Consider the following 15,570-nt stretch of genomic DNA (forward strand, 5'->3'; position numbering starts at 1 on the left):
AGCTTCTTTAAAAATCCAATATGATAAAATCTAATGTCTGGTTTTTAAAATGAACAGAGTTTACTCATATTTATTATGATTATTTGTACACTTGTATGCATTTAAACCATCTTATTTTATGCTTTTTATTTGTGGTTACTTTTAAAGACTCTAAGATAATCACACAAAAGTCCTATTTAAATTCTTAAGTAAAACAATATTACAGTTACATGTGTCATCATTATATTAGCAAAACAACTTGTGGATTTTTGCAGACAGTTGAATTATATGTATATGTATATTTTAGAGAATATATTGGTCTATTTGAACATAGTCCACTATACATTTATACACATATATTGACTTGCAGCATAGTTCAATATTTTAAATCATTATAGTGCCTTTTAAATATATTTGTTTTTATAATAAATCTTTGGCATGTTATAGTTACTTGATAGAATATTCTTACTGTGCCTGAGGAACTGTCTGATCATAAACTTTTTTTTAAGTAATATGCTTTAGACGAGTTGCTGATTACAGGGACAACTTATGGAAAAATGGCGATGGTTTATATTAACAATACTACTTGCCCCATTAACGGACATATGCCTGAAGAGACTTAAAATAGCTTTCACTTTACTTTCATTCCCAAATACTATTTGTATTATAAACTTTCCACCAGGAAAACCTTACTAGGCACCTCAGTAATAGAAAATAAGTAATAAAGACTAAGATTTATGTTCTTATGTCTACACCTTAATCTAAATTATTACAATTATAAATCTTTTCATTTCATGAGACTGGTAAATTCCATTTTTATAAACTGGAAAATCAATTTTATTTGAAAAACTAAAATAGAAATTGTAATTTCCCACCCCCCCACCCCCATACACACTCCCACATTTACAAAACATAGTCTACAAGAGCTGGGATAGGATTTCAGAATGCTTATGGTCTTACTGTTGGATAGACCTGTCTACTGGAAGCTGCAAAGTAAATAAAATAAGGTTAAAAAGCAAATGACTCCACAATGCTCCCTTCTGAATGTAGGAGGGGAGTTAATTTTTAAAACCGGCTTCTCTCCTAAATTTTTTTCCAAATGAAAGCCCAGGGCTTCTGTCACACCAGTGCAGCCCTTGACGGTGCTGAAGTGACATGGCTAAGGGTGTCAGAGGACCTGCACCCACCTCAGTTCCTCCCATTCCCCTCCTCAAACTCCGTTCATGGGAGGGTCACGCAATACAGGTGGTTCCAAGTGATACGTTCCTCTGGGTACTGCCCTGAGCATATGTGAAGTCTACAATAAAGTATGCACTTAATACTAACAGAAGGCTCTGTAACAAAAAAACAGTTGACCAGCCTGGCCAATAGTGAAACCCCGTCTCTAATAAAAATACAAAAATTAGCCGGGCGTGGCACTCGGCTGTAATCCCAGCTACTCGGGAGGCTGAGGCAGGAGAATCGTTTGAATCCGGGAGGCGCAGGTTGCAGTGAGCCGAGATCGCACCACTGCACTCCAGCCTGGGCGACAGAGAGAGACTGTCTCAAAACAAAAACAGAACAAAACGGTTAACATTCTTCGAACTAAGTTATAAAGCCACTAGCATGTATGCCATTCTGGCTTTCTTGCAATAACCTGCCAATGCTCTCCTCTCTGACCTGTAGACAATGGGGGTGGGGACAGACCAATAAGCTGGAGGTCTTCTGAAGAGCCAGGAGCTGGAGGGCTGGAGCCCTCACAGCCAGGAGCCCCTTGTGGAATGGAGGAAATGAAAACCTCTAGGATTGTTAAAGATGTCCGTTAAAAGATTGGAAGGTCGCTGTTTGTCTCATTAGAGCCCAAAGCTAACACACATCATCATATTATCATAGCAGACGCTTTAAAATGTACATCATACAAAATATTGTACAAAACCATTTTAACTGATGGGAAATTACTTCAGACCTGAAACTTACTGGTGGCCAGATTTGAAACTATGGATCAGATCTGTTCCTGTTACTCACTGCACTAAAACTGCATTCATTTTTAAGTCAGAGAAAGTTGTATTAAGATTGCACATCAAAATATTCAAAAAGAGTGTCTCATAAATCTGTATGATCATTTTGTAATTTTGAACTTGAGGAAGATTAAAAATAATATCCATGTAAATGTATAGTATGTATTCTATAGAAAGCTCCAGTAGATTCAAGTGAGTTTTCCCAACTTCACAATATTTTTTAAAGTGATGCAAAGTAGACTTTTTATGCCAAATAAATAAGTGGACTACCATGCAGGCCAAACAACTCAATTTTTAGGAATCAAATTACTGCTTAGATTAGCTATTTTACGTCCAAATCAATTATACTGACACCTGGATTGACCACTAACGTTTTTTATTTATTTATTATTATTATTATTTTTTTTTAGGTGGAGTCTTGCTCTGTCGCCCAGGCTGGAGTGCAGTGGCACGATCTCGGCTCACTGCAACCTCTACCTCCTGGGTTAAGCAATTCTCCTGCCTCACCCTCCTGAGCGGCTGGGACTACAGGCACACACTGCCACACCCGGCTAATTTTTCTATTTTCAGTGGAGACAGGGTTTTGCCACACTGGCCAGGCTGGTCTCAACCTTCTGACCTCAGGTGATCCACCTGCCTTGGCCTCCCAAAGTGCTGTGATTACAGGCGTGAGCCACAGTGCCTGGCCTAAGTTTTTTTTTTAAAGCACGTACTCTACATGATCTAGTTGTTTTATGACAATGCTTTTTAAGTTGCTGATATGAACCCAAAGGTTGAAAACATTTACATATTACAAATAAAAAAAAAGAAAACCAATATGCATTTCCAGAATAACCTCAAAAAGAACTTCTGAAAAAGAGGCATTGCAATCTACATGAGAAAATTGTTTCTGCTCAAAGGAAAGCTTACAAAATAATTTTCAAATTCTGGAAATTCTATGTTAGTTGTTTCAAAGTGTGGTCTGCAGAACAGTTGGTGCTTGAAGCTTTGCTATTGCACTAAAGATTTCAATGAGTGTGGGAAATTGTTCCTTCTACAAAATAAACACAGTCCTTTTATGCAGGACCTCTCAGAGTTTCTTATGTTAATATTGTTAATTTCTAAAAGAAAGATAGAATATGCAGCATTATATCCCAAATCAATTTAAGACAAAGATTTGGAGGAATTTGCTTTTTGAATTGCCACATGAATACTACGTTAATTAATTAACTAAACTTCCCAGAGAATGATATTTGATTTCCAGTGAGTGGAAAACTTACCAGCTGTTTCTATTTTAGGAAAAATAAAAAACACATTATATAGTATTCACAATGAACTAGTAAATCTTTGGTCATAAAATTTAATCCTTAGATTAACTGATCATATTTCATCAAAACTTGTATTTCAGCTTGCTTGAACATACTTTAATCTAGTTACCTTATTGTACCAGCTTCTCTGACATTTAATTAACTATGCATAATTAAAGAATAAAAACCACATTTTTGTGCAGGGAAATCATGTGGAAATCACCATTCATTCCGGCCAGCATCACAGTTGCAGTAATACTGAGAATCAATGCAGTTCCCCTCTAATCCACAAGTACACTTTTGAGCATCAGGCAGAGAACCTCCCCAGTAAGTGTGTGTTTCATTGGTTCTTCCAACCCACCAGCTCAGTGGGGTTCCATCTGAAAGACAAGTATGAGAAAGATGACATATACTTTGTCCCTCACTACCACCCTCCCCATATAGCTCCCTTTACTCCCAGGTGTAAAGTGTATGTGTGAGAGGCAGAGAGAGAGAAAATGAGACTATACTTAAACACTTGTGTTTTACCTCTGAAACGTTTCTTTAAGCATGCTAACCAATGTGTTTCCCCCAATATTTCAATATCTAGGCTTAAATGATTCCCATCTATTTTTCTTCTATTAGAAATCAGTCAGTTGCATGTGATACATACTTTCTATAGAAATAACATTCAAAAAATTCACCATTAAAATAAATACCAGAGTAATTTGCACACTAAAGATAAAATCTATTTGAAATTATGAAATGTTCATTGAGAAAGTTTACTATTATACAAAGACACTGATTTATCTCATCCCATCTTTTTGCTAACTACCTGTATATTACACATCTGGAAAGATATAGTACTCTCTGTCGGTACTTATTACTTTTTGGAGGTATTTGTTTTTATTGCATTGGATGTCCTGACTCTTTATTTGGAGGTTAAGGAATGACATTGATAGGCTTTTCTCATCTCTGAGGTTAGAGATTTCTCATGCGAAGAAACAAAGTGCCCTGGGTCAACTACAGCTCTGACGAGTGCGCCTCCTTCTCAGCACTGACAATGATTAAATGACAGAGCCAGACACTAACTCAGATCTACAGAACTGCATATTAGGACAAGGGATGCTGCCAGGGGTTGGGAGTGAAGACTGGGGTGGTGGACTGACTGCACATCACAGTAAAGTTAGGATAATTTAAAAAGCAGGTGTCAGGCCACCTATCTTAAAAAAGGAAGGGGGTTAGGGGCCACAAGTTGCAGTCATCACAGATTAGGGCATGAGGAAAATGAAACTGGATTAACTCAACCACTTTTTTAAACATGCTTGATCATTTGGTGCTGTTTTTCAAATTTCAATAGGTTGTTACCATTGGAATATGAATTGAGATCTGGAACTTAGCTTCTACCTTACTGCTTATTACAACTCAATTATAACTCATTCATAGATAAGATCTCTGCATTCATTACCACCACTGCTATCCATCACCTGCCCGTCTGCCAAAAAAAAAAAAAAAAAAAAAAGGCAATCTGGGAAAATTTAAAGAGGAATTAGTACCAGGAATCCTTTAAAAATGTGCTAAAAGCTTGTCACTACAACGTAAAAGACATTTTTAAAAATTAATATACTCTTCTCGGAATGCCACTTTAAAAGTTACCGACTTCACCATTAAACTGTCGCAGATTAAAGAGCAAAACACTCATTATATCCTAATGTACAAGTGTAAATTTATATCTAAATCTCCCATATTCCCCATAAAGTAGTAAAAATGTATTTTTTTAGAAGCAGTAACAAAAAGATGTAAGTGGGTGAACTTCTAGACTGATAAAAGATCTTGTAGACTTGTCTATCCCTGCTATTTCCACCAAGTATAATGATAGATTCTGGAAATAATACAGAAGACAACCGAAGAGAATTCCGAAAGGTAGAAAGAGGAAGGTTAGGACCCCAGGACTGGAAGATACAATAACATAATTTTTTAAAAAAAACTCTGAATGGGCTCAAGAATAGAGTGAAAAGACAGAGGATAGAATCACTGAATTTGAGGACCCATCAATAGGCTTTATCTAACCTGACCAAAAAAGAGAAAACAGACTGAATATAAAAAGAACTGAGCCATAGGGTCCTATCAGACAATATCATCAGAATCTCAAAAAGAGAGAAGAAAGTGTGCTGAAAGAGTACTGAAAAAATACTGGCTGTAAACATCCCACATGTGGTGAAAGATATAAACCCACAGATGTAGGAAGTTAAGTAAGTCCAAAAAAGGATAAACCCAAAAATATCGACACCAAGATCTATCATAATTGAACTTTTTGGAAACAAAACAAAACAGAAATCTTGAAAGCAGCCTGAGAGAATAACACATTACCTGCCTGTAAAAGAACCCTAATTTGAATGACAGTAGACTACTCATCTGAAATTACAGAACCAGAAGGAATGGCATTTTTTTTTTTCAGGGCTCACAGGAAAGAATTGTCAACTATAAATTATATATCCAGAGAAACTATCCTTCAAGAATAAAATGGAAATAAAACCTTTTTAGGCCGGGCGCAGTGGCTCATGCCTGTAATCCCAGCACTTTGGGAGGCCGAGGTGGGTGGATCACGAGGTTAGGAGATCGAGACCATCCTGGCTAACACGGTGAAACCCCGTCTCTACTAAAAATACAAAAAATAGACGAGCGTAGTGGCGGGAGCCTGTAGTCCCAGCTACTCAGGAGGCTGAGGCAGGAGAATGGCGTGAACCCGGGAGGCAGAGCTTGCAGTGAGCCGAGATTGTGCCACTGCACTCCAGCCTGGGCAACAGAGCGAGACTCCATCTCCAAAACAACAATAAAAAACCTTTTTAACACAAAAGAAAACTAAAATAATCTGTCGCTAGCAGACATTCCCTAAAGAATGGCTAAAGGAGGTTTTTCAAAAAGAAAGGAAATTATAACGAAGGATTCTTGGAACATCAGGAAAAAAATGAAAAGAGAAGAAATATGGATAAATATAATAGACTATCCTTATCATTATTTTTTGAAATGACATATGATAATTGACACAAAAATCGTAATACCATATGATACTCAAGACAATGATATTTAGAAGTGGGGAAGATAAAGGACCCAAATAGACATAAGGATTCCATATTTCATTATGAGTGAAGATATTTAAGTTGACTGTGGAAAGTCACATATGTACACTATAATACCAAGCAACGAGTAAGAAAATTATAAAAATTACCTTAAATGTAAATGGTTAAAATATAACAAGTTAAGACGTTGGCAGAATCAACTGAAAAAAAATAACACAACTAGAAATTTATAAGAAACTCACTTCAAAATAAACATAGGCAGGTTAAAAGTAAAAGGATGGAAAAAATACACTCTGCAAAATTAAATTTGAAACAAAGCAGAATGGCTATCTCATAAAATAGACTTCAGAACAAAAATACTAGAACAGGGACATGACATAATGATTTTTAAAAAAATCACCAGGAAGACATAAATGCATATGCAAGAAACAATACACCCTTAAAAAAATGAGGCAAAAATTGAGACTTCTGGTTTCCAATCTGATACGACGTTAAGAGTCTGGAAGTCATCACTCCCATTCTCACAACAAGAAAAAAGCTGAACTAACTAAAAATAAACAGTTCTTCTTACACAGTTAAAGTCATAGGGCAAACATTACTCCTAAAGCTGCAGAGACAAGAGAAAACAGCATCACAGCTAATGGAGCCAAAGCAGATGGTGGAGTCTGGTAAAAGCACTTACAATGTAATTGACTGGTGGATACTGAGCAAGGACAAACTACAGAGATTAAAAACTCCTAGAGTGGGGGATACGCCTTAGAGGGTCAACACACCTTCAAGAGTTTTATCTCCAGGAAGAGCCCCATCAAGTTCTCAGAATAAAGATAGGAGAAAAATGCTCTTATGTCTCCAGCAGGGGGAGGGAAGGAGAAAACACTTTTGAAATAAGGGCAGAACATTATGTTCTCCTTAACAACATTCTAACCCCCCAAAAAGCTAGTTTACTAGAGCCTAAACCACCTAGGGGAATGGAAATACCCAGCACCAGCCCCCTCTACCCTTCTTTTCTTACCCAAGGGAAGGGGAAGGAAGCTGAGAAGCACTCTGAAGGTCACAGTCCAGGAAGACAGGTTCTCTAAAGGACTGACCTAATCCTAAAACTACAGGATGCTTCTGGCCGGGCGCGGTGGCTCACGCCTGTAATCCTAGCACTTAGGGAGGCCGAGGTGGGCAGCTCATGAGGTCAGGAGATCGAGACCATCCTGGCTAACACCGTGAAACCCCATCTCTACTAAAAATATAAAAAATTGGGCCGGGCGAGGTGGCTCAAGCCTGTAATCCCAGCATTTTGGGAGGCTGAGGCGGGCGGATCACGAGGTCAGGAGATCCAGACCATCCTGGCTAAACATGGTGAAACCCCGTCTCTACTAAAAATACAAAAAAATTAGCCGGGCGTGGTGGCGGGTGCCTGTAGCTACTCAGGAGGCTGAGGCGGGAGAATGGCGTGCACCCGGGAGGCGGAGCTTGCAGTGAGCCGAGATGGCGCCACTGCACTCCAGCCTGGGCTACAGAGCGAGACTCTTTCAAAAAAATTAAAATAAAATAAAAACATCAAAAAAAAGGGTATAGGATGCTTCTCCTCTCCCCGCACCTTACCATCACATCAGTAAGTTACCTGTATAGTAACAGGAGATTAAAAATGAAAGAGCCGTCAATTTTAGACCCTATTTAAGACAGAGTCTCTGGGGAAACTCAAAACGGAAGAAAGAAAAATAAAAGAACCTTAGAGGAAACTGTGGCCTCTGACACCACAGTTATGCAAAGAGCAAATTCAGCCTAACTACTAACCAGATAAACATAAAACCTTACATTAAAGGCTTCCTTACCTCAGTTCCTTTACCAATACAACATGTCTGGCTTTCAACAGAAAATTGCAAGGTATGCTAAAGCCAAACAATACAGTCTGATGAGACAAATCAAGCAAACATGCAGATATGACAGATTTGGAAATATCACATAAGGAATTTGAAATAATAATCAATATGCTAAGGGCTCTATTTTGAAAAAGTGGGCAACATGCAAGAAGAGATAGGTACTATAAACAAAGATATGAAATCTCAAAGAATCAGAAGGAAATACAGAGATTAAAAGTAAAAATTGTAGAGTGTCTTTGATGGGCTCATCAAAGTCTGGGAAGACTGGGAAGTGGTGAGGAAAGAATCAGTGAGTTTGAAGATATGCCAATGAAAATTTTCCATTAAACACAAAGAGAAAAAGAATGAAAAATGAAACATAATATCCAAACAGTTGGACAATAATTTGAGATGGAGTCTCTCTCTGACGCCCAGGCTGGAGTGCAGTGGCGCAATCTCGGCTCACTGCAAGCTCCACCTCCTGGGTTCATGCCATTCTCCTGCCTCAGCCTCCTGAGCAGCTGGGACTACAGGCGCCCGCCACCACACCCGGCTAATTTTTTGTATTTTTAGTAGAGACGGGGTTTCCCCGTGTTAGCCAGGATGGTCTGGATCTCCTGACCTCGTGATCCGCCCTCCTCGGCCTCCCAAAGTGCTGGGATTACAGGCGTAAGCCACCGTGCCCGGCCCTGTTGGACAATTTCAAACAGTGTAACCTATGTAACCCATAATGGGAATACCAGAAGTAGAAGGAAGAGACTGAGAACCAGAAGAAATATTTAAAATAATGACAGTTGAGAATGTTTCAAAATTAATGACAGACATGAAACCATAGGTTCAGGAATCTCAGCAAACACCAAGCAGGTTAAATACAAAAAAATCCACACCTAGGCATCTCATATTCAAAATGCAAAAAATCGAAGACTTTCTTAAAATTAAAATAAAATCTTTTAAAAATAAAATCTCGAAATAAACCAGAGTAAAATAAAACACCTTACCTACACAGGAGCAAGAATGAGAATTATGCCAGATATCTCTTAAGAAACCATGCAAGCAAGAAGAAAGTGAAGTGAAATATTTAAACTGTTGAGAGAAAACACACACTAATATAGAATTCTATATCCAGTAAAATTATCCTAAATAGTAAAGTAGAAATAAAGACTTAGATAAACAGAATTGAGGAAATCTTTCTCCAGTAGACCTACCTTGCAAGCCATGTTAATAGAAGTTCCTCAGAGAAAAGAAAAACAATATAGGTCAAAAACATAGAAATACATAAAGAAAGGTAGGAGCATTAGAGAAGAAAAAATTTAAAATAAAATCTAGTGTCTTCTTCTTAATTGATGTAATAGCTAACAGTTCTAAATAATACTAACAATGTATTGGGTGATTATGGCTATGAATAAGTAAAATGAATGATAATAATGTAATACAAAATAAGACAGAAGGATTGGAAATGCTGTGTTATAAAGTACCAGCACCATTAATGAAGTGGAATAGTGTTATTTGAAAGTAGATTGTTATAATGTATATTTCATACTCAAAGGTTACCACTAAAACAATTACAAAGAAATGTAATTAATATTATAGAAGTGAGGATATGGAATCATATAAAATGCTCAATTAAAACAAAAAATGAGAAAGGAATTCAGGAAAAAAAGAAGAAACATGGGAAACAAATAAAAAAGAGTTACAATATGGCAAATATTAATCCAAGTATCAATAATCACTTTAAACATAAACAGTCTAAATATACCAATTCAGAAAGCAATGGCAACAAAAGCCAAAAGTGACAAATCGGATCTAATTAAACTAAAGAGCTTCTGCACAGCAAAAGAAACTACCATCAGAGTGAACAGGCAACCTATAGAATGGGAGAAAATTTTTGCAATCTACCCATCTGACAAAGGGCTAATATCCAGAATCTACAATGAACTCAAACAAATTTACAAGAAAAAAATCAACCTCATCAAAAAGTGGGTGAAGTATATGAACAGCCACTTCTCAAAAGACGACACTGATGCAGCCAACAGACACATGAAAAAATGCTCATCATCACTGGCCATCAGAGAAATGCAAATCAAAACTACAATGAGATACCATCTCACACCAGTTAGAATGGTGATCATTAAAAAGTCAGGAAACAACAGGTGCTGGAGAGGATGTGGAGAAATAGGAACACTTTTACACTGTTGGTGGGACTGTAAACTAGTTCAACCATTGTGGAAGACAGTGTTGCGATTCCTCATGGATCTAGAACTAGAAATACCATTTGACCCAGCCATCCCATTACGGGGTATATACCCAAAGGATTATAAATCATGCTGCTATAAAGACACATGCACATGTATGTTTATTGAGGCAGTATTCACAATAGTAAAGACTTGGAACCAACCCAAATGTCCATCAATGACAGACTGGATTAAGAAAATGTGGCATATACACCATGGAATACTATGCAGCCATGAAAAAGGATGAGTTCATGTCCTTTGTAGGGCCATGGATGAAGCTGAAAACCATCATTCTGAGCAAACTATCTCAAGGACAAAAAACCAAACACCACATGTTCTCACTCATAGGTGGGAATGGAACAATGAGAACACTTGGACACAGGAAGGGGAACATCACACACCGGGGCCTGTCATGGGGTGGGGGGAGAGGGGAGGAATAGCATTAGGAGATATACCTAATGTAAGTGATGAGTTAATGGGTGCAGCACACCAACATGGCACATGGATACATATGTAACAAACCTGCACATTGTGCACATGTACCGTAGAAGTTAAAGTATGATAATAATAAAATAAAAGACTGAGACTGTCAGAGTGAACAACAACAAAACCCATGATCCACCTACATGTTGTCTACTGAAATCCTCTTTAAATATAAAATAGCAGGTAGATTTGAAGAGCTAGAGAAAGATATACCATGCTAACACCAACCAAAAAGAAAGCCGGAGTATCTAAATTAATTTTAGACAAAGCCAACTGCAGAGCAAGGAAAATTATCAGAGATGAAAAAGGGCATTACACAATAATAAAGGGGTCAATATAACAGGAAGATATAATAATGCTTAATGTGTATATACCTAGCAACAGAAGAGTCAAAATATATTAGGGGGAAACTGATAGAACTGCAAGGACAGAGAGACACATCCATTACTACCACTGGAGAATTCAACACCCCTCTATGAGTAAGTGACAGACTCAGCAGGAAGAAAATCATTAAGGATAGATTTGAACTGAACAGCACCATCAATCAACTGGATCTAACTGAATAGAATTCAATTAGCGTTATAGAATATTTTATCTAGACACTGCAGAATACACATTCTTCTCAAATACAAATGCACAATTCATTAAGTTAAACCACATTCTAGGCCACAGAACACTTTACCAAATTTCAAAGAACAGAAATCACAAAAGGCATGTTCTTGAATCAGAATGGAATTAAACTAATAATACCAGAAAGAGAACTGAAATATCCTCAAATACCAAAAAGTTTAAAAACACATTTCTAAATAATAAAACATGGTGAAAGAGAAAGTCTCAAAAGAAACAAATTTTTTTAACTAAGCCAGTAATTAATAACCTTCCCAAACAGAAGGTACCAAGCCCAGATGATTCACTGGTGAATTCTATCAACATTGGAGAAATAAATGATACCAATTTTCCACAATCTGTTGCAGAAAATAGAAGCAAAGTGACTATTTCTTAACTCATTCCATGGGCCAGCATTACCCTAATACCCAAACCAGCAAAACCTTACAAAAAAGTAAACTGCAAACAAATATCTCTCTTGAACAGGGATGAAGCAATCCTTAAAAAATATTAGCAAATTGAACCCAACAATGTTTAAAAATAAACACCACAACCAAGTGGGATTTACTCTAGATATGCCTTTAACCTTTGAAAGTTAATTAATATAATCCATCAGATCAACAAGCTAAAGAATAAAAATCATATGCTTTCAGTACATTCTGCTCAATTTTTACGTAAACTTAAAATTGCTAAAAAATATAAAGCCTATTAATATAAGAAAACTGATGGAGCAGAATGGAAAAATAAACAGATCCACAATTATAGTACAGATTTCAAAATGTCTCTCTTAGCAACTGATAGAACTACTGGACAAGAAGTCAGCAAGGATATAGAAGATCTGAACAACATATTCAACCAACAGGATCTCATTGAAATACATACAGAATACTCCACTTAAGAATAGCAGAATATACATTTTTTTTTCAAATGCCCATGAAACATTTACAAGACAGACCATATCCCGGGGAGCAAAACAAACCTCAACATATTTAAAAGAACTAAAATCACACAAAGTATATTCTCTATGCATAATGGAATCAAACTGGAAATCAATACCAGAAAGACAAAAAGAAAATCTCTAAACACTTAGAAATTTTTAAAAATACACTTCTAAATAAGCTATAGGTCAAAGAATATGCTTCAAAGAAATTTATTAAAATACTTAAATGAAAATGAAACTACATGAAAAACTAAATGAAAATGAGAATGCAACATATCAAAATATGTGAAATGTAGGTAAAACTGTGTTGATAGGGAAAACGCAGCACTAAATGCCTACATTAGGAAAGAAGAAAGCCCTAAAGCCAATAATGTAAGTTCTTACCTCTAGAAACTAGAAAAAAAAATTAACTCATACAAGCTGAAGGAAGGAGATAACAAAGAGAAGAGCAGATTTCAATAAAATTTGAAACAAAAATAATAGAGAAAATCATGAAACGAAAATCTAGTTCTAAAAAACAGTAAGATTGAAAAACTTCTATCAAGACTGACAGAGACAAAAAAAGATGAGACAAACTACAAATATGAGAAATTTAAGTGGATATCACAACAGATGCTGGAGACATCAAACGAATAATAAGAAAATACTATAAATAATTCTACACAAATCAACTTGACAATTCAGATTAATGGACAAATTTCTCAAAAAGTACAAACTACCACAATTCACCTAACATGAAATAGGTAATTTAAGTAATTGTAACTATTATGAAAATTGAATTCATAATTTAAAATTACTGAAAAAAAAAATATCTTGGCCCAGATGGTTTTACTGGAGAATTCTTTTTTGTTTTGTTTTGTTTTTGTTTTAGTTTTTTGAGATGAAATCTCGTTCTGTTGCCCAGGCTGGAGTGCAGTGGTGTGATCTTGGCTCACTGCAACCTCTGCCTCCCAAGTTCAAGCGATTCTCCTGCCTCAGCCTCCTGAGTAGCTGGGATTATAGGCGTGCGCCACCATGCCCAACTAATTTTTGCATTTTTAGTGGAGACGGGGTTTCACCATGTTGACCAGGCAGGTCTCGAACTCCTGACCTCAAGTGATCCATCTGCCTCAGCCTCCCAAAGTGCTGGGATCACAGGCGTAAGCCACCCTGCCGGGCCTTACTGGAGAATTCTACCAGATGTTTAAAGAAAAATTAAAGTCAATTTTACATAATGTCTTCCAGAAAACAGGAGACTAGAGAATGCTACCAAATTCATTTTATGTAGGCAGTATTGTCCTGATACTGAAACCAGATAAAGACAATATGAAAAAAGAAAACTACATACCAATATCTCTTATGAATTTGAATGCAAAAATATTCAATAAAATATTAATAAACCAAACACATTAGAAATGTATTTTTTAAATTATACATTATGGCCAAATGGGAGTTGCTCTAGTTATGCAAAGCTGATTCAACATATCAACAGACAAAAGAAGAAATATAATATTTTAATACCAATTGACACAGAAAAGACATTTGACAAAAATCCAATGTCCTTTCAAAATAAAAACTGTCAGCCAACCAGGAATAAAAGGGAACTACCTCAACATAACATAGGAAACAAGAATGAATGCTTTTCCCCTAAGACAGGAAACAAGGCAAGGATGTCTGCCCGCACCACTCTAGTTCAACCCAGTATTGAAAGTCTAGCTACTGCAATAAAGCAAGAAAAATAAATTAACTCCCTACAGATTGACGAGGAAGAAATAAAGCTGACTCTACTTGCAGATGGCATGATTTTCCATATAGAAAATCCCAAGGAATCTAAAAAAAAATTAAGTTCAAAAAAGAGCTTATAAGATTAGTATGAAACAATCATATCTCATATTCTAACAAGGAACATATGTAAACAAAAATTTAAAGCACAACAGCACTTACATCAATGAAGAAACTAACTAAATGCCTAAGCATACTTATAAAACATATAATCTCTGGATGCTAAAAATTACAAAATGCTGAGGCAAGAAATCAAAGATCCAAATAAATGGAAAGATATCTCATGTTCATGGATTGGAAGACTCAAAACAGTAAAACACCAATTTTCTCTTTATTGAGCTATTATGTTTAATGTCATTCCCATAAAAATTCTAGCAAGATGTTTGTAGACATAAACAAATTTATTACAAAATTTATACAGAATGAGGCAAGCTACAGACTTACTTAAACGATCTTGAAAAAGAAGAATAAAGCAGAAGGAATAACTCAACCCTGCTATACAGCTACATGTTCAAGACAGTGTGATATTGGTGGAGGCATACAAATTAATGAAACAGATAAAGAATGCAGAAACAGACCCACCACACAAGTAAGTTCAACCAATTTTTAACACTATTTAAAATGCAATTCAATGCAGGAAGGATAGCCTTTTCAACAAATGGTTCTGGAGCAACTGAACATTCATAGTCAGAGAAAGTGAGAGAGAATCAACTCTCACATCTTATATAAAATGTGTCCCAAAATAGGGCATGAAATTAAAAGTAAAAGGTAAAACTATAAAACTTTTAGGAAAAAAATTCAAAAATCTTTGGAATTGGAATTTAGGGTTAGGTAAAGAATTTTTAGAATTGACACGATGTGTACAATCCATAAAAGGAAAATATGATAAACTGAATCTCATCAAAATTAAAACTTTTGCTCTAAAAAATTCCAGTTAAGAGTCGATGAATAGGCAAGCAACAGAGTGGGAAAAAATATTCGCAAATCACATATCCAACAAAGGGCTAGTATCTAGAATATATAAAGAACTGAAAATTCAACAGTAACAAAACAAATCCAAACAATCCAATTAGAAAATGAACAACAACAAAAACACATTCACAGACATCTATCTCACTGAAAATGATACACAGATGGCAAATAAGCATATAAAACATGCTCAATATTATTAGACATCAGGGAGACACAAATTAAAACCACAATAAAGATATTACTACACACTTATCAGAATAGCTAAAATAAAAAATGGTCGCAACACCAAATGCTGATGAGCATGTGGAGGAAATGAAATCCTCATACACTGTTGGTGGGAATGGTACAACCCTTCTAGAAAACAATTTGGCAGCTTTTTATAAAACTAAATATGCAACTACCA

At 36.1% G+C, this 15,570-nt stretch overlaps 1 protein-coding gene across 1 annotated transcript in view; it reads right to left on the reverse strand.

Moving 5' to 3' along the window:
• Window positions 1-15,570, reverse strand: part of LOC129044583 (contactin-associated protein-like 3) — a 141,982-nt gene that overhangs the window by 45,912 nt on the left and 80,500 nt on the right. Inside the window, 1 exon segment of the mRNA XM_054502590.2 lies at window positions 3,486-3,642. Within this exon segment, the coding sequence (XP_054358565.1) occupies window positions 3,486-3,642 (157 nt within the window).

The sequence above is a fragment of the Pongo pygmaeus genome, chromosome 13 (assembly GCF_028885625.2).
Source record: "Pongo pygmaeus isolate AG05252 chromosome 13, NHGRI_mPonPyg2-v2.0_pri, whole genome shotgun sequence".
Lineage (NCBI taxonomy): Eukaryota > Metazoa > Chordata > Mammalia > Primates > Hominidae > Pongo > Pongo pygmaeus.